Source organism: Garra rufa, chromosome 5 (genome assembly GCF_049309525.1).
Source record: "Garra rufa chromosome 5, GarRuf1.0, whole genome shotgun sequence".
NCBI lineage: Eukaryota > Metazoa > Chordata > Actinopteri > Cypriniformes > Cyprinidae > Garra > Garra rufa.
Genome location: NC_133365.1, coordinates 34,692,127 through 34,712,099, shown reverse-complemented (window position 1 = coordinate 34,712,099; position 19,973 = coordinate 34,692,127). Strand labels below are relative to the sequence as shown.

Here is a 19,973-nt window from a genome sequence, read left to right as displayed (position 1 = left end):
GCGGCGTTCTTGTGAGTATTTGAAAGTTGGGACCTAATATGATCATCAGACCAAATTTATGAGGCTCCGCACCTCCTCACAACTCCAAGTTTGTCCACGAGCTGCCATGGGGCTATGTTGCTAAAGCGCTAACTGTCAACAAATACTTTTCCTCATCCCATAATGAACAGTGCAGCAGACTACAGCAGCTGGATTACTCCAAAAAGGCGCAGTACATTTTGCGGTTGGGTCTGTTTGAGTTCGGATCATGTTCTCACCATTAACAAACCACTCCAGTGTTCTTCAAGGAGGTCTCGGTACGCTTCTTTGGCCCGCTTTTGGTGCGCATTCGAGTGCATTTGCTACATTCACACCTACCCAAACAAACCACACCAAGAACGAAAACAAACTCTAGTGCGATTCAACCGAACTAAATGAGGCAGGTGTGAAAACACCTGTCACGATTAGAAAGGAGGTCTGGGTCCAAAAGCAGGGTAAGTTGGTTTTAATGAAAATGAAAACAAACTAAACAAACAAAAAGGCCAACACGGCACAAACTAATAAACTTAAACACAAAATAAACAAGATCAAGAACACATCTAAAGCCAGGAATTCAGAAACACAAAAGAACATCAAAAACACAAGACAATGCAGACATGAATGCAGAGTGAGTAGTGAAGATACTTATAGTCCTAATGGTGAACAGATGTGGGTGATTAGTGCTGATGACAAGGACAGGTGGACAATCAAGGAAGTGTAGTGTAGACCAGTGGTTCTCAATCCTGGTCCTGGGGGACCCCTGCTCTGCACATTTTGCATGTCTCCCTTATTTAACACACCTGACTGAGATCATTAGCTGATTAGTTCAGTTCATGGATCTCTCTCCTCATGAGCTGATGATCTCAATCAGGTGTTAAATAAGGGAAACATGCAAAATGTGCAGAGCAGGGGTCCCCAGGACCAGGATTGAGAACCACTGGTGTAGACAGCGACCTCAGGTGGCTGAGGGAAACCCCACAGCCCCGATCATGACAACACCCTTTTAGAGTCTTTCCCTGCACTTGAGTTGACACAATGGCGATAGTATTCTGACTGTTTCAGCTTGGTGAGGGCGGGTCTAAGGTAAGACACTAATGTCAATCAACTGTATTTAGTCACACTGACAAGAAGCTGAGAATGACCTGATTTAAAAAAGGGGATATTACTTTTAAAGATGAAAAAATACCACTGGGTGGATTTTTATCATTGTGGGATGGTTGTGTACACTAACTGCCAACATACATTAATGTTCAGACAACATGTAAAAGATTAGTTTTGCATCCGATGTCGATGACCCCTTTAACTTCAGCCATCCAAAGAATGCTTTTCCAGAAGTGGTCTGGCTTTTTAGATGTTTTTCGGCAACGTCTAATCTGGCCTTGTTTGCACCTTGTGGTGAACCCTCTGTATTTGCTCTTGTGAAGTCTTCTCTTGATTGTAGACTGGCAGTAACTCAGCTATCTCCTGGAGAGTGTTCTTTACTTGGCTGGAAAACAATTTTTCTTTACCATGAGAGGATCATCCAATCATCCACCGCTGTTGTCCTCTGTGAATGTCCAGACCTTTTTATGTTGCTGAGCTCACCAGTGTGTTCTTTTTCTCAGAATCTACCAAACTGTTGATTTGGCCACTTTTAATGTTCCTGCCATCTCTCTGATGCATTTCTTTTGTTTTTGAAGCCTTACAATTGTCTGTTTTACTTGCATGCAGAGCTCCTTTGACTGCATGATGTGGGTTCACAGCAACAGCTTCCAAATACAAATTGCATACATAGGATTAACTCCAGACCTTTTACCTGCTTAACTGATATAAAATATGAAGAAATAGCCCACAACTTTCCATGAAACAGCTCGTCGCCTTAGAATTATAAGGTTCTATCTGCGTTCTGAGCACTTTCGAGATATTGAGCTTCAAAGTTTTTGCATTCCATAGACTTCTGTAGATAGAACCATTTTTGCTTTCTAAAAAAGGGCCCAAAATATACAAAGCTTACAAAAGAAACATCAAATAATGTAAATAAATTGCCGCAGAATAAGAATATGTGAGTAACTCGATTTTGACAAAAATGTCAGATAGAACCTTATAATTCCAAGGTGACGAGCTTTTGAGTCAACTGTCCAATTACTTATGGTCCCTTGAAAAGGGAGGGGGGAAGGGTACATATTAAGGAGCTGTAGTTCTTCAACCTTTCCTCCAATTTCGAATTAAATTTCCTCTAATTAAATTAAAGCTCAGAGTGTGCACTTTGAGACCATATTCATTATATAACTCTAATATGTTTTGGTCAACAGCTAAAATAATATAAATTGTGTCAGTGTCCAAATATATATGGACCTGCTTATGTATATATATATATATATATATATATATATATATATATATATATATATATATATATATATATATATATACTAGTTATGAGTTTACTATTATATATTTATGAGTGTTAACAAATGGGACCTTATTGTAAAATGTTACTGACACTTTTATAGAGTTCCTCAATAATCTTAACTGCAAGGTTAGCTAACCCTGAGTAACATTAAATTATATAGTTATAGTAAGCCACAGATTTGCAGATATACTACTCTGCTCCATCATTTATGTCAGTTGAGAGAACAAAGTAAAGGATTAAAGTTAACAAAGTTAACAAAAGAGAGCTGAAATAGCAGAGAGTCAGCGATGTTACAAAGACAAGCATTATCTTTAGAAAAACAGTCCCTCTGTACTCTACACGCTCACATGTACTGTGATACACCAATGCATTAATAATGAAGCAACATGCAAATACGTCTTTCAGAGAAGTCAAAGTTGTGATGTCCAATTAAAAATGAGTTAAATTCAGGTCTTTATTAAGTAAGCTGCTAAATATTAAACCTATGATAACATACAAACGCCATAAGACTGAAAGTATATATCTCATATAAATGTTTATACACTGCATTGCTGCACACAAACACATTTATGTGTTTATACACATACAGTATATGAACAAAAAACATAGCCTGTGCAGTAACGTACAATAGAAAGAGAAACTGGCAGATGTGCATCAGTGCAGAAGAGCTTTTAAATACTTACCAATAGTTTGGGACTTTATGCAGGACATCCTGTAGAGAGATGTGAGACTGCACCCTTGATCAGAATAGAGGATGAAGAAGAGTTTATGACAAATTGTAAAAGAGCAATAAAAACTGTGCGCATGCAGATGGGAGGAGACAAGCTCCTTTATGTAAGTCAGATCTTCTGCCAACCCTGTTACATCACACTGGATTACATGACATAGCAGTGATGGGGAGGGCTGTGCAGTGTGGTGCTGGTCGGGATATAATGTGAAATAACAAGGCTGAAATAAATATCAGCTGAACACACAACAAGAAGTTGTGTAACACAAAAAAAATGCACTTTAAAGAGTTATGTTTTAAAGAAAATGGTTTCACATTATCACATGCAGAAGCATAATAAATGGTTTATATGCATTGTTCACATTCAGCAGATGTATTACTGCACTGCAATGATATATTACCTTACAAGTTATGCATGCAACCATGTTCCTCACATACAATAGCTGTTATACTGTTTTTTGGTTATATTTAATCTTGTTTACATGCACATGTATAGACAAGTACTACTTTATTTTCTTTTAATTATATATCGTCTTTGTGTTTTTACATACAGTGTCTTGTTCTTTGTTTGTCTGTATTTTAGTTTAAGTTAATTTGCCAATACATGCTACAGTTGCAATCAAAATTATTCAACCCCCCCAGAGACTGCAGTACTTTACAAATGATTTTTGCTCTTTCTGAAGATCCAGGAATAAAATTGCATCTACAACAGTTTTCTGGCAAATTAAAAGTGATAATGTCAATATATAATGTAATGTTTTTGAGTTATAGGATTTTTTAATAACACAGCTATGTCAGAATTATTCAACCCCTATTCAACATTGCTGTTTTAAGACAGTTATTTTTATGGTAAGGAACAAAATTGTCATAAAAAATTGTCTTAAGCCTTTACAAACTTATTAAAAATGGAATTAGCTTGGGGTGTTACACATAGTATACTCTTAGCCCATGCATGTGCTGAAGGTGAGTAGCAAATATGGTAAAGTCAACAAAGCTCACACAAAATTAATAGAGAAGAAATAGTTTGCTATCTTAGAAAGTCTAAAACTACATGAAGATTTTTAAGACATTACATGTCCCTAGAGACACAGCTGGCAGCCGTATTGCTTAGATTAAAGTGTGTTGAACCAGAAAACCTTTGAGGCTGTTGAACAAAAAAGCACAATATCATAAAATGTTTGATCAGATCAACTGAGAAAAAACTTGCAATCTACAGCCAAAGACTTGCAAGATGACCTGACGAAAGGAGGAAAAATATTTTGATGCTGTGTATAGGAAGGACACTAGACAAGTGTAGTCTTCATGCTGAGGAATCTTGCTGAATACTACTCTTGACCAAGAAGAACAAAAAGGCTGCCTTGAACATGCTAAAATTCATTTGGATAGACCTGTGGAGTGCTGGAAGAATGTTTTATGGAGTGATGTGACCAAACTGGAACTTTTTGGATGTATGGATCAGCAGTATGTCTGGTGCAAAAAAGACAAAGCTTATACGCAGAAGAACACCATCTCCATCATCAAACATGGAGGTGGATCAGTCCTGTTATGGGGTTGTTTTACTGTAGCAGGAAGTGGAAAACATGACCATACAAAGGATATCATTGATTTATTAAAGTATCAGACCATTTTGGCAAACATTGTGATGCCTTTTGTGCAAAGTCTGAAGCTAATAATCAATGGACTTTCCTGCAGGACAATCATCCCAAAGTATACGTTCAAATCTACTTACGCTTGGTTTAGGAATCAGTCATAGAATGTTTTTAAGTGGCCTGTTCAGTTTCCAGATGTAATTCTCATTGAAAATACATGGTTGAATTTGAAGCAAGCAGTGGCAAAGTAAAAACCAAAGATTATCAGTGATCTGAAAGCTTTTTCAGGCGAGGAATGGGCTAAGATTGTAGTAGAGAGGTGACAGAAGCATCTAAGCACTTCCAGGCAGTGTTTATTGGTGGTTTTAAAGAATAAAAGATTCTACACCTAATTTACTTTCAGGGGTTGAATAATTTTGAACATAAATGTTTAGAGCCAATTCAATTTTTTTTCATTATTCATCAACTTACGTTCTCAGAAGTACTCAAATGTGTATAACTTTCTTTAATAGTTTACTGATGCCTTTGTTGAATTGCTTTCACAAAATGTTGTTCTCTGCAGGAAAATGTCTTGCAGGTCAAGGGGGTTGAATAATTTTGATTGCAACTGTAAATCACAGCGCTTGCTTACGGTTACTAAATGAAACTAAATGAGAGAGGTGGAAACAAAGTTACGACAAGAGATGACAGTAATAAACGCTTACCTTTGCTGGTCCTAAATGCATTTTTAAGCACACTTGTTGACATTATTAACTAAAACAGGTCGAACAAGTCGGTTATATTCTTATGCACACTCGCTCGGAGCACTACGACCCATACGTAACTTACACTTCCAATGCAATGAACTAGAGTTGTGACGTTCGCGAACGAACCGATTCTTTTGAACGGCTCATAAACATGAACGATGGGAGCCGAGTCGAGTCGCGGCTGGGGGGGAGCCGTTCTTTCTGTCGTTCTTTTTTTCCTATGCGTGTTTCACACAGATGCACACAAATTAGCTCCTCCGCGAGACTACAGTATATGTCTAATACTTTAAATATTTTTGTTATCTATCAAAATGTTCTTTTGTGATACTGTTCTTGTATAGATTTTTTTCACTAAAAGCTGTTTTGCATAGACATTCATTGCAGCCCACTTTGTTATTGTTCATTTAAAACTTGAAGGGGCTGATCTCCTATTTGCAAAGTTTACAGTAGTAATAGTGGACTGTATGTAGACTTTCCATTTTATTTATTCTAATTTTGCCTACAGTATATATTTAAAACTTTAAATATTTTTTGTTTTCTATCAAAATGTTCTTGTGTGATAACAATGTTCTTGTGTGGAAGTGTTTGTAGTAAAAGCTGTTTTGCACAGAAATTCATTGTTTTTGATGTTTATTTGTGAGTAGGTATCGTATGAATAACATAAGTCAACGTAGCTTTACACATACACACACTTTATACTTAAGGTAAATCCAAAATAGTGATGTCACTGTCTAAGCAGAGGGATGTTGTGCAACATGGAATATAGTCCACACATGACAAATGAGGTAATAATCAATATTTCAGAATAATTCAAACTCAGATATTGGTGTGTGATATTTGAGTTTTAATTATTTGACTACAAATCTCACCTCATCATTCCTCCCAGTGATTTTTCCAGGATAAACTGAGATGCCCCCAAGCTGGCTTCTTAAAACTGACTAAATATTTAAAAAGAACCAAAAGAGCCGTTCTTTTGAACGGCTCTTTGAAAGGTACGGATCGCCAAGATCCGGATCCCCTCAAAGAGCCATAAATCCCATCACTACAATGAACTTCCTGGTTATGAGTTAACGTCATTCTTTGTCTTATCAACCGATTCGTAGTTTTGCGACTGTATTTCTATGCACAACATTCTTATAAAGTCCACAGTATACTGGATATCTGTACAGCATAGCCTATTGTGCACAGACAAGCAGAAAAGCTTAAAATATGAATGGAACGCACGGAATTTTAACGCTAAACGTTTTCCTCCCAAATCGTCAAAGAAAACGCTTAACGTGGCTTTAGGACAGTGATAGTAAAAGACCAAATTAGGTACAGTTTGTTATTAAATTGTAATGTAAACAAAAGATGTGGCCAGCCCATAATACGAACGCAACGCGCAGTTTTACGTTTCAGCGTGCATTTTAGCGCGCATGCGTTCTGGCCACATCTGTTTGCCTCTATATAGGCTACTTGTCAGCATCAGTAAGGTTTGGTGCTTTTTTTACTGTCTTAACCTGATTAAGTCACCTTGAGCGAACTGGTGGCAAGTGAAAGAGAATTTTACTTGTGTGATTATATCGTCAATTTATAAATGAATCAAAATAACAAATTAAATACCATCAGAAATGCTGTGGTTTCCACTACAAATACCACTACAAACATTACAAACCACCAACCAACTGAACCATTAAAAATGGTTTCATGTAGTGTGTTTTGAGACATATTCCATTAGGATTTAGTGGTTTTACCAAGCCACCAATACAAATGTGATATTTTTTGACAAAACAGGTGAGTCAAAGATTCAGTGAGCCATTCATGAAGACAATCATTTGCTTAATTCTTGAATTCTTGAATGCTGGCACCTACAGGCGGTTTAGCTTTCTATGTAAAAGTATCATAAACTAAAATAATCATGTTTACCAACATTTCACATTTGTATATTCCAAAAAAAAAAAAAAAAATTACATTAATCTCATAACATTATTTATGCTGTAATTTTGCAATGTAAATTCATTCATGTTACCTCTGAGCTTCATTGAACAGTTTATTTAATTATAATCAAATTTCCTTTTTTTTCAGCCAGGTAAGAGGCATTTGACTTGGCAATTGCTGGCAATGATTTAACATGTCTTTAGTGTGCTATTATCTGTTTGTTACTCTTTGAGGTTTCTGTAGGTCTGCGACTGTTGTTACTGTCATTTCCTTTGTAACATAAAACCATGGCTCTGGAAGAACTATACTTCACTCTTATTCTACAGAGGCTAATCAGATTAATTGTGATTTGGCTTCATTCTTGCTTTTTTTAATGAATAGGAAAGATTTTATAGGCAGCATGCTATGTTTTGATCATGGCATACGTTACATAACTTGCAACATTTACCAGAAATGTTTATCTATGCAGTGGAGAATAAAAGTCATCAACGCTACACCATAACCAGCATTTTACAAGATTATACGTAGTCAAAATAAAAAGGTAAATGTATCCAGATCAGTCTGGAATTATTATTTACCCTTTATTTGTATTCTGTGAAGAGATCAAGGTCCCACTAGCGTTGCCCACTCATGTTCAAATCAAACTTACAAAACAAACTTGTTGTGAAACATGCAATCTGTGAGTGTTTCTATGTTAAAGTCTCAGCAACTGGTGCCAAGTAAAAAATGTTTAACAAGTATCAAACTCCAACAATATCTATTTGAATGTTTATTATATCATATGATTGCACTGCACTAGCAAATCTTTGCTGATTCTCACTACTAATAAAGAGTATGAAAAAACTAACAAAGACAGTTGAAGGGTTTAGCATCATAACAAAAATACTAAGTGATTTTTTTTTCATTTGTGATTATTAGACTATACTTATAAATCAATGTACATTATCATGCTTCAAATGAAACAAATGCAGAAGTGTATACAAGTAAATCTGTTTGTTTTAAAACATATTGTAAACACAGATGTGACCCGCACAGACACTGTGAATATGATCATGCATTCCCAATAAAACTGAAAAGCACTGACCTCTGCTGGACATTGACAGTAACTGCTGAAATAATAAATACTAACATAGTTGCTAAACATAGAGACATCCTGTGTTCTCAAATACAGTACTGATAAGGAAAAAGCTAATTATTAACAACTGTGGTGGTCATCTGGTGGTATCTAAATAAAGCCAACATTTCTGGTGTTTTGGTGAAATATCACTATGACAAATATTATTCAAACATGTAACATGTTAAGAGATGCTAAGCTTCTTTTAAGCTCAAGATAGGTACCTTTTCAAAAGACATCAAGTACCTAAAATGGTGATTAATCATTCAAGTCAATAAGTTTAATTCTGGCCATATAATCATATTTGCCAAAGCATGGCAACTGCCTTGCAGAGACCAACATCATGGTAATTGAAATAGCAGAGACCAAAGAATGTGGTTGTGGACAGCAACAAGACGCCTGCTTTAGCCAACTTGACCTTAGCATCACCATGGACATAATCTGTTAGGACTTGACCAATCCCCCTGCAGAAGGAGAAAAACACAGAAATAAAAGGTTGAACTAAAAAGAGAAAACAAACAGTGTTTGTAGGATGTTTACATAATTAAATTATTGCATAACCTCACTGATGATACAAAAAGCAATACGCAGGGCTCTTCAGATACACACGAGTGAGCGATACACAGGTTCTTACCAGTGTCCATGCAGTGTGAGAGCTGCAGCAATAGAGTAATCCACCAGCGGACCAGGACAAAAGTATGCAGCTGGAGCCATACCTAACAGAGCTATACTCAATACCCGTTCACCCGTCCAGTGCTTGGAGGCTGCCCTTGAACTTGAGACAGCTGAAAAACAAATAGTAACTTAAATTTTGCTGACATACTTTGTGTATGCAAAGTAAGAACGTTTGAGAAACTGTTTTTACACGTAAGGAAATCAAAGAGTGCAAAAAACTGTCTGACGAACAAAAGGCATTTGTGGTTGGCCAAACTGAACCAGGATTTCCAGGGCAAGAAACTTGACAACATTTGTGTTTGTTCTTATCATGTCCAGTCAGGTAGGTGCTTTAGACAGCATAAATTAGCAGAACAACATATTTAGTAATCCATGCTGTTGTTTACATCCGAGTACCGCCAATATGGCAGCGTATCCGGGTGACTGACCAAATCGTGATGTAAGAACAAACCCTCTACACTAATACTGACTAATAATGTTGTCCTGCAAACACACACTGCATTTTTAGTAATTAAAATAGTAAAACTGATTTCTAAATGTCTTTATTTCAATCTAAATTACTTTGGTCCAATGCAAATGTATTAAAATGTATAAAAATTACGTAGGCTACAATTTTTACTGAATGTGCAATGTTCAAACAACAGTTTATTTGGTAATGTAGCACGACATTTGCAGAATTATAAATAAGAGAAGAGAATGATTATAGAAAAAGTGTAAATACACTTTTAAGTCATCGCTCACTGGAATGTGATGAAGTTCCGTGGATCCTCCCTGCTGTCAATCGAAAAGGCTCTACATCTCGATTCTTCTGGTGGGCAACCAACCCACGAGACAGGTGTGTGTTGCAGAAATGCACAGCTGTACATGACATAGAATATTACATTTAAAAACTAGTACAAACATGACAATGAACTGCATGTCTGTGACATATTGTGTAATAACTCTCATATTCTCATATCTCAAGACTGAATCATTAATAAAATAATATAAAATGATGACTTACGTCTTATTCCTCTTTGGCAGAAAGTGCTTAAACGAATCAAGCTCGCCATGACTGTAGAACTACAAGGTCGGATTCATAATATTGTGATAAGGCAGCTAGCTGTTTCTGTAACAGTGGGTCATTCTCTCTCGAGTTCGTTGTTTCAATAGGCTATAACTACTCGATATCGCCATCTATCGCTCTGGGGTGGTAGGCATCCACCAGAGTTAAAGGGATAGTTTACCCAAAAATGAAAATTTTGTCATTATTCACTCACCCTCAACTCATTAGAAACCCGTAAGACCTTCGTTCATCTTCGGAACACTAATTATTTTTGATAGAATCCAAGAGCTTTCTGACCCTGCATAGACAGCAATGGTACTACCATGTTCAATGTCCAAAATAGGTCCACACATGCCCTGTTTTACCGATGTCCTGGGCCTGGGAACATTTCAGTTACGTTGCTGTCTATGCAGGGTCAGAAAGCTCTTGGATTTCATCAAAAATATCCTAATTTGTGTTCAGAAGATGAAAGGTCTTACGGATTTCGAACAAGATGAGGGTGAGTAATTAATGACAGAAATTTATTTTTTTTGGTGAACTATCCCTTTAAATTGCAAGTCTTTAGTTTTAATGGAAATACATAGCAATAGTTAAAATAAAAATATTTTATTTTCAAGCATAAATACAATAAACAAAATGTTCTAAAGGGTTAGAATGCATAAAAATGGGAAATGCAAAAAAAAAAAAAAAAAATAGGAATAGAAATTAAATAATTACAAACTTAATATGAAGAATGTCTCTTTACCTTTATCTTTGGTAAAGGTTTACCAAAATTAGCTAATTGTGGATACATTTCTTTTAACAAAATATGAAAGGTCAACCCAAGACATTTTGCATTAAACACAATTACAAAATAAGTGGATAATTGTTTATTCAAAGTGATGACAAAATTAGTCTTTAGGTCAAATGCTTTCATTAAAATTACAATTAATTTAATTAATGTTGAAGAAGCCAAAATTATTTCCATTCTATGACAAGAATACATTTTTTTTATTGAAGTACAACACAAATATTAATTAATTATTATTAACAAATTTGCAAAACAGAATAGCATACAACTTTACATTCAAAGTCATCCATCCAATCTTTAAACCATCCATATTAATAACTAATAAAACACTGGGAATAAAAAAAATTATAATAAATTATATTTATCTAAACTCTAACAAGATTGCAGCTTTTTTATTTTATTCATTTATTTATTTTATTTTTACAGCGCTTTTGAATATTGTCTCAAATATTTCTTAAATACTATAAACATGTAAAAAAAAATCTACATTTATGAATGAAATTCGTAGCTAACAAAAGTAAATTATTAATCAAAAAACCTTTTTGACCACCTTAAGCGGTACTTAAATATCTATAAAAGACAGGTTCCATTTAACCACATTACTCTCTTTTAACTATAATTGCACGTTTTCCCAGAAGACACTAGAATATTGCAAGCAAAAACTATGCTCTGTATTTTCTGGAAATGTGTTACAAAATTTACATAATATCATTTCAAAATTGAATCTAACCTTTAGGAACTCTCCAGAAGGATTAATATAATATAATATTTTAAAGTGAGTTTCTTTAATTTTAGGGTGAACTGGACATTTTAAGTTTGAGGTTCTAACATGTTTAAGCATTTGTTTGTCAAAGAAAAGATTCGGATTATTTCTTACAGACCTATAAAGAAACATGACATTGTTGAGGATTTGTCTAATATATATGTTTGTACTTTTCTTACTTAAAAAAAAAAAGAATAAACATTTACGATTATCCTTGTCATGGTGACGTCATATTTTCGCGGCGGAAGTAGTTGCCTTTACGTCCGTCCATGCCTGTCAGCGAACGCGGTTGCTTTATCCTTCACATGTTATCGTGCGTATAATCTGTTAATAAAGTTTTGCCATGGCTGATTTTAGTTCTAGCTTTGATATGCCGTCGGCTAGCTCATCTGAAAAAGCTGAAGCTGCGGAGCTCCAGCGTATGATTGCAGTGGAACAGCAAAAAGCTCAGTTTCAAGCGCAGGTAGGTAACTCTTCATTGCTGTCATTAAAAATCAGTTAGTAAGCCTGGCGGGTTTTAACCGTGTTTAACATTCTATTTAGGTTCACAACTTTACAGATGTTTGCTGGGATAAGTGCGTGGACAAACCGAGCTCCAAGTTGGACTCACGAACTGAGACTTGTCTCGTTAGCTGCGTGGAGCGTTTCATCGACACGACCCTCACCATCACAAACCGCTTTACGCAGATGGTCCAGAAGGGCGCGCACTGATTAAAGGACACCGTCAAGGACAATTACCACAAATTCTGGTACACATACAGTCCAGGAGGATGTTTTACTGCTCTTTAGGGGTGTGAGCATTCCTTTCACTCAAGCAGGAAAAAAATGACCTAAAGCCCTTTCTCATAGACTTTAAAATGTTTATGTTATGTGGTTACAACCAGCAAAGACCGATTATTTTAGCTGGAAATTGTCAGTATATGCAGTTTACTATACTGACTGTCCACACCTGTAAACCTGACTGGTATAATTGTGACGTCAAATAAAGCAGAAGTTTTAAAGAAACAAACGTTAATCCTGTTTTGCAGAAGAACACATTTGTTAGCTGTTTTGTTTGTTTGTTTAAGCTTTTTTGGGTTTTTTTGTTTAAAAAAAAAAAACTTTTGGAAGCTGTTTCATAGGAATTTGCTGTGTATTGGAACCTATCCGTATCCAATATCAGCAAATGCTTTAAATTTAATTATATCATTTCTGCCTATCTGAAGAGTTAGCTATATAGTTCTAGTGATTTACTTTCTCTTTTTGTAGCAAAAGCAGCATAGAATAACAATCCATTTACTGATTATTGATCATAGAGGGTTTGCACTTATGGCACAATTTGGTCAGTTACATGGATGCGTGGTCATATTGGTTATACTCGGATGTAAACAACAGCATGGATTGCATGGTTAATGTACTACAGAATATGCTTTTCTGCTAATTTATGCTGTCTAAACCACGGAGAAAAAAAATGTGAAAGCTGCTAAATCATAGAGAGAAGGACGTAGTAAGCAGGAAAGGGTGCAATATTTTGACAAACTAAAGTTAATAAGTGGTAAAGAGATGTACGAGCAGTATTAATTAAGATATTCACCTAATATTTCACCTATCTGACCCAGAAATGATAAGAACACAAATGTTGTCAAGATTCTTGCTCTGGAATTCCTGGTTCAGTTTGGCTAACCACAAACACATTTTGTTCCTCAGACAGTTTTTTGCACTCTTCTCCTTGATTTGTAATAACTTTAGCAGTCTATAGCAGGGCTGCAACAACTAATCGATAAAATCGATTATTATCAATAATGAAAATCATCGACAACGATTCTTATTATCAATTAATCGGGTCTGCCCACAGTCCACGTACAATTTCAGAGGGTCATGTCAAATTACAGCACTGAATGACGCATTTCTGTGGACAAAATGCATCTAAAAATAGTGGAGGAAACAGAATGAGATGCTGCAGGAGAGTTACGTGATCCAAGCTGCCCAATACATGAGAATTCTTTATTTTAAACTTTAAGCTAATAGTGTAAAAAGCAACCTGTGAGGCGCTTTGACAGATTCGTTTGCATCCTCGGCATGAAAACTTTCAGTTTACGGTCATATCCTTATCTGTAAATGTCACAAATTCACAAAAGCATTTCCATTTTAGCATAAAAGTCTATCCTGACTGTCTTTACTGAATGAGCGTGTCAGACAGCTGGAGCACAGAGACGATTAACACTCAGTGCAAAAACATTCATTGTGCTGAAATATCATTGAATGTTAAATTTAGGTTTAAAAGACAACATGTAGTGCACATTTGTATGGAGAGTAGGAACTGTAAAGGGATAACAGCGTGTAATTATCTGATATATAAATATCAGATGCTTCATAGCCGCCTTTTATATAAAGAAATTACAGTAAACGTGACTGAGCAAAGTGAACGTGTGTTCCTGCAGAACATTCCTCTTACCTGTTGGTTAATACTGAGTTTGATTTTATTCGTCTTTATTATCTGTATTAGGCTATTCTTTTCTTTTTTAATTTAGATATTCAAACTTTGTTCACTATATACAGTGTTTAACAAAATAAACAAATTTATGTAAGGTGTTTAACAAATGATGTAATGTAATGATGTAACAGTATTGGTGATTAGCAAAATCATTTTTTAGCTTTCTGTATTGGTTAGTCCTCCAATATGCATAAGCTTTTTAGTAACAGTAGGCTATTTCTAATGTTATAATTATTGCTATTATCTATGAAAAAATAGTCAAGCGCTTTATAGTGTTTTTCTTCAGATATTTGTCTTTTCTCTTTATCACGACCGGTGGTCTAATAAATTAAGCACAGTTTTCATAACATTCAGTTGGCACGTTTGTTTGAAGGACTTTGGGCAGAATGTGGAATATTGTGATTTTTGTCAGTAAAATAAAAAAAATTGGGATTTAAGCCAATTAATCAAAAAAATAATTGACCAACTAATCGATTATCAAAATAATTGTTAGTTGCAGCCCTATAGTACCTCAAATGTTTTTCTTGATTCGGCCGATTAGTACAGCCCAAAACATGACAATAATTGACCATTTTCAGCAGCAATGATCAGCAAAATATGCGTCTTTCATTTGGTTCAGTGGCATTATTTACATTCAGTGCCGCCAATATGGCCGATTTTCTATTGGCCAGATTTTCAAAGTTAGTGAATCCCTAATATTTTGGATGATTTATTTGTGATTTCATATTATGTATCTTTTATCCTATATATTTTTGACATTAAGCAGTGATATACAGCAAGAAACAACAAAATACTGATGTAATATGATCACAAATGTTTTGTTTAGCAAATGTTTAACTTGAGAAAATCTACTCTACTCTTGTATCTGAAATCATAATGAATTTCATAATACTAATGTGTGAGAGAAAACATCAAGATTTTTGTTGCAGCATGACTTCATTAGTGTCCCTTGCCCTTTACCATTACTATTAGAAAATAGCATGCAAAAGAGCCACTTGCTTTTAAAAAGATACACTTGCTCTTAAAATGTCAGATTAAATAGATTTTGAATATAGTTTCTATAGCTTCTCTAAAACCCCAAATCTGGGTTTGCCTTCTAATCCCAAACAATCCGATATTGTAAGAGGACTCTATATGACAGGATTAGTCTTAGGGCAGCAGAGGTCTGCTTCTTGGCTTTGAGGCTATGCCCTTCTTTGTTGTTTGGTGTGCTCAGTACAAAGTGGCCTTTGATAGAGCTGTGTGTGTAAATCTTGCAGGCAGGGCGGCTTTCAGCCGTTCTAATTAAAGTCAGGAAGCAGATAGGTTAGCTTAGCGCTCTAACTTGATTATCAGAGCATACAGGAAGCCTACAGGGTCCTCTCAAGCAGAGCCTTTGATGCTTTGAAGGAAACTGACTGGACACTGTATCAAACACACCGTGAGTGTGTGTGTAAGTGTACACTCTTTGAACAAGAAAATCTTAATATTATAAAATATCAAACAGCTAAAAATATATTCTAAAGTCCACACATTACATGGGATTAGATGTAGTATTATGAGTATGAGACACTTTAGCTTTTAAAGGTGATTACCCATGAAAAAACATGTAAGACAACAAATAGGGTTTTTATTCAGAGCATATAAATAGTAGCTGTGCAAAAGATCAATATTTGTGATTAATCATTCATTTTATGAATGAAGGCCATCTCTGCGGTGTGAAACGAACACTAGATGAGTTTGTTAGCTTTGATGGCTCAATCTTCAGATGCTCTAGTTATGTTGTGATGAAAGATTTGAGTGTGTACCGGGAACACTGGCTTGTGATGTAGGATTCAGTCTCAGTCTTATCAAGGGTGCCTACTATGCCTCAGTTCTCTCTTCAAACACTTTCTTCAAAAGAGAACCCTTTGAAAGAAAAATACCAGAGACGTTGTGGCAAGATATGCAGAAGAATGATCAAAGAGTATTTTCAGAATGGTTGACTTGTTAAAAAAAAATCCATAGCCCCTTTTCCATTTTTATGTATTATCCTTTTGTGGTAATGATAATCCAGTAGATGGATTAAAAAACATCCGGATATAATAGGTTAATGTAGGAAACAGTATCTGACACTACTAAAATCCTCATATCTTTTTTTTTTCTATTTTTAATTATATGGAGAAAATAAATCCCTGGCCCCTAACCTTCACAAAGACCCACTGTATGTACTTATGCCAGGCTGAAGCTTCAAGATCATCAACTTCTTAATTAAAACTTGTGTATAATAGGATCTAAATCTGGCATGATCTGTGTCTATGTCTGTGCCATCTCTCTTCCTGTGTCAGTCTGACAGAGTCTGAAAGAGCCCTAGTGTCTGAAGCTTCACTGTAAACGTTGAGCCTGACACCTCAGATACAGTGAGACCTGTGTTTGCTTTGGACAGCAAAGGGGCTGTCTGGGAAATTCATCCTGGTTTGGCCCCTCTCCATTCTCTGTCAGAGTGCTGCTGTCAGTGATACGTTCATTATTTCCTCTAAAATCTGTAGTACTTAAGAGATTAGGAACCCTGTGTCAATGAGGTCATGTAACATTGCCATCAGTGCTTCACACAGTTAAAAACTAATGTTAAAATATACATTTTAATATAATATAATATAAAGGTTGGTATTATGGTTTTAACCATTTGACACCATTTGATTCAAACTCAACCTCATATAAATAACCAATATTTTTTGTAAAATGTTTTAATGTAATCTCAAATCAGACAAAGCAGGCTTATTTAAAATGAGCAAATTCTGCATAGAGAATATTCTCAAACATTCCGATAGGTGATTGCTGACATATTTAAAAAAATAATGTAAAATACATGTCTATATTAAACTAAAATGGATGGAAATTAAGTTACTTTTAGATACTTTCTTTTTCATATGTATTTTTATATAAAAACAACAATTTAAATTACATTCAAGTTATAAGCAACAAAGCAAATGAGTGTGAATTATCCTATGTCCAATTTTGATCTCAAACGAGCATTGCATAGAAAAACAGTGAAAAGACTATGTCTGAATTTACAGTAAAGTACCCAGATGACCTACTACTACTTCTGGTGACATTCCAAAGTGTGCATCCGATGGACACCTTGCACCTGTCCCAATACTAGGGTGACCATAATCTGAGAATCCAAAAAGAGGACAACCCCCCCCCCCCCCCGATTCAGCAAAAGTGCCCAAGTGCTCAATAATGACAAAGCGCTTTTAGAAATCACACATTTATTTAAATTCTCTTTCTGTTTGAACTGAATCTTATATCAAAACCTTATTGCCCTGTAAAAATATCATCTCTCTTAGTCTTTTCTTTATACAGGCCTAATACAAACATAAATAAATAATACATAAAATGCTTAAATAAGAATTGCCTTGTAAAATTTTTTTTTTTTTGCAATTCGTCTGTGAAACTACATTTGCGTTTCAGCATGTTAGTGTCACACAGCTCTTGCAGCGCAGCTCCTCGTTTGTTTTGTTTTGACAATTGGGTCTTTCACGTCATCAGACTGGTACCAGGGCTGGACTGGGGTTAAAATTCGGCCCTGGACAAATTCAGCCCATCCGGCCCACAAGTTCCACATGAAAGTTTTTTTGGGTTCCCTGGTGAAAAAACCCCCAGCTAAAACCAGCCTGTGCTGGTTGGCTGGTTTTAGCTGGTCAGCAGGCTGGTTTTAGAAGGGTTTTGACCACTTTTCCAGCTTGGCCAGGCTGGTCTTAGCTGGTCAGGCTGGGAAACCACCAACTAAAAGACCAGCTAAAACCAGCTACTTTCAGCCTAAACTGGCCAACCAACCTAGGCTGGTTTTAGCTGTTTATTTCAGCAGGGTTATAGGGTATTTAATTGGAGTACATAAATGAATAAAACAGGACATAAACAAATAATGATAAATACTGCTGAATTCAAATGCGACAAACTTAATTGCATTTTTGTCACAGAGAAATGCATGCAGTAAAGCATTGATTTTGAGCTAGAATGCAGGAAATTTGTTGCTAATAAATTATGTAATAAAAAAAAAATTCAGTAATAAAAATCATCACCCTCATGTAGTTCCAAAACTGTATGGCTTACTTTCTTCTGTGGAACACATAAGATATTTTGTAGAATGTAACCAAACATATTTGGTTACCCTTGATTTCTATTCTATAGACAAAAAAGTTTTGAATTTCTCAAAGTATCTTCCTTTATGTTACACAGAAGAAAAAAGTTCATACAGGATTGAAATTACATGATGTTGAGTAAATGATGACAATTTTTATTTTTGGGTGAACTGTCCCTTTAAGAACTTTATTATGTATAGTAAACACCTAATTTACATAAGACCCATATTTAATTCTTTAATCAGGCTCTTATTGAATTAACATTTTACTCCAATTAAAACGAATTACAACTAAACATTTAAAAGAAAGAAATTATTGCTTAGAATATTAGTAAGACGGTGGTCACAAGAAAACATTAGTTATATGGTTTTTAAAATAAATAGTAATAATAAACTATGAAATTTGTAATAATTTTGTTTTGACAGTAATTATTTATTGGCGTTTTCCACTTTACTTCATCATGCAGTATCCAATGTCGTGGCTGTTTTCAGCCAGCCCAGCAGAACTTACAGAACCTTTAATGTTCTCATATCACATGACTGTATAACAGAATTCTGTGTGTTATCTGAATGGATCAAGCAACTTACACTGTTTATCACTGTACATCGTGGCAGAAGTGCAGCGCGCCTTCGTCAGAACTGTGCGGGTGATTGATCCCACCGCTTCACACTTTTCGGCTATTTGCGGTTTTGAATGCGCTATAATTTAAAATAGCGCCTAATATGGGGGAGGTCTCCCTCGCTTCGGTGATCGGCCCACTACTCCACCGGCCCACCTGGAATGTCCCGGGGCTCCCGATGGCCAGTACATCCCTGCAGGTACCTCAGAATAATGCCGGTGGGCAGTGGCTGCATTTAAAGTGCTGCATTAATGACGGTCAGTGAAATGAGGTAAAAAAAAACAAACAAAAAACGGACATTTTATGATATTTTACAAAATCCCCCCGGACATAATTTTATAGCCAAAAAGGAGGACATGTCCGGGTAAAAGAGGACGTATGGTCACCCTACCCAATACCAAACTTGTGGACTTGACCACTTGACAGCATGTGTATGCAACAGGAAGTGCATGCTTAAAACTGTTCCATGTCTGAAAAATGGTAATGCTCAGTGCTCCTACGGCACACTAAATCCTTCAGAATGGTATTTAAGTCGAAGCATATCCCATCATTCATCACGTTCAGTAACTCAAGTGAAATTGTAAGATGTCACGGAAAACTTTGCAGTGTTTGTTAATTTAATTCAATATTATATATAATTTGTGTAAAATGTAAAGTGTACAGATATGGGTATGTGTATTTTGTAAAAGGATTGTAACTGCTTTTTATCACTTAAAGGGATAGTTCACCCAAAAATACAAATTAAAACATTTTTAATGAAATCTGAGAGCTTTCTGACCCTGCATAGACAGCAATGCAACTACCACATGTGTCTTGATACTCTTGTGAATGTGAAGAACATGACGAAGAAATGGTTGAATAAAATAGTTTTTTTTTTTCTTTGCGCACAAAAAGTATTTTCGTAGCTGCATAAAATGAAGGTTGAACCACTGATTTCAACCTTCATGAACTATTTTATCGATGTCCCTACTACATTTTGGCCTTGAACGTAGTTGCATTGCT

The 19,973-nt window shown here is 35.6% G+C and overlaps 3 protein-coding genes across 3 annotated transcripts in view; 1 reads left to right on the top strand and 2 right to left on the bottom strand.

Annotated features, from left to right (window-relative positions):
- bco2a (beta-carotene oxygenase 2a) overlaps positions 1-5,561 on the bottom strand; it is an 18,274-nt gene extending 12,713 nt beyond the window's left edge. Inside the window, exons 1-2 of the mRNA XM_073839878.1 lie at positions 5,431-5,561; positions 3,094-3,147 (exon numbers count right to left, since the gene is read on the bottom strand). Coding sequence (XP_073695979.1) covers positions 3,094-3,147; positions 5,431-5,473 — 97 coding nt within the window. The 5' untranslated portion in view covers positions 5,474-5,561. The remainder of the gene's footprint in view (positions 1-3,093; positions 3,148-5,430) is intronic.
- Positions 5,562-8,145: 2,584 nt separating this feature from the next.
- sdhda (succinate dehydrogenase complex, subunit D, integral membrane protein a) lies at positions 8,146-10,321 on the bottom strand. The gene is made up of 4 exons (XM_073841283.1): positions 10,182-10,321; positions 9,920-10,036; positions 9,138-9,288; positions 8,146-8,967 (listed from the first exon to the last, which is right to left on the bottom strand). Exons 1-4 carry the CDS (start codon positions 10,228-10,230, stop codon positions 8,802-8,804), a joined length of 483 nt encoding a protein of 160 aa, XP_073697384.1. The 5' UTR covers positions 10,231-10,321; the 3' UTR covers positions 8,146-8,801.
- Positions 10,322-12,023: 1,702 nt separating this feature from the next.
- On the top strand, positions 12,024-12,813 carry timm8b (translocase of inner mitochondrial membrane 8 homolog B (yeast)). Its single transcript, XM_073841278.1, has 2 exons — positions 12,024-12,239; positions 12,320-12,813. The coding sequence occupies exons 1-2, from the start codon at positions 12,120-12,122 to the stop codon at positions 12,485-12,487; spliced, it is 288 nt and encodes a 95-aa protein (XP_073697379.1). The 5' UTR covers positions 12,024-12,119; the 3' UTR covers positions 12,488-12,813.
- The last annotated feature ends 7,160 nt before the right edge of the window (positions 12,814-19,973 follow it).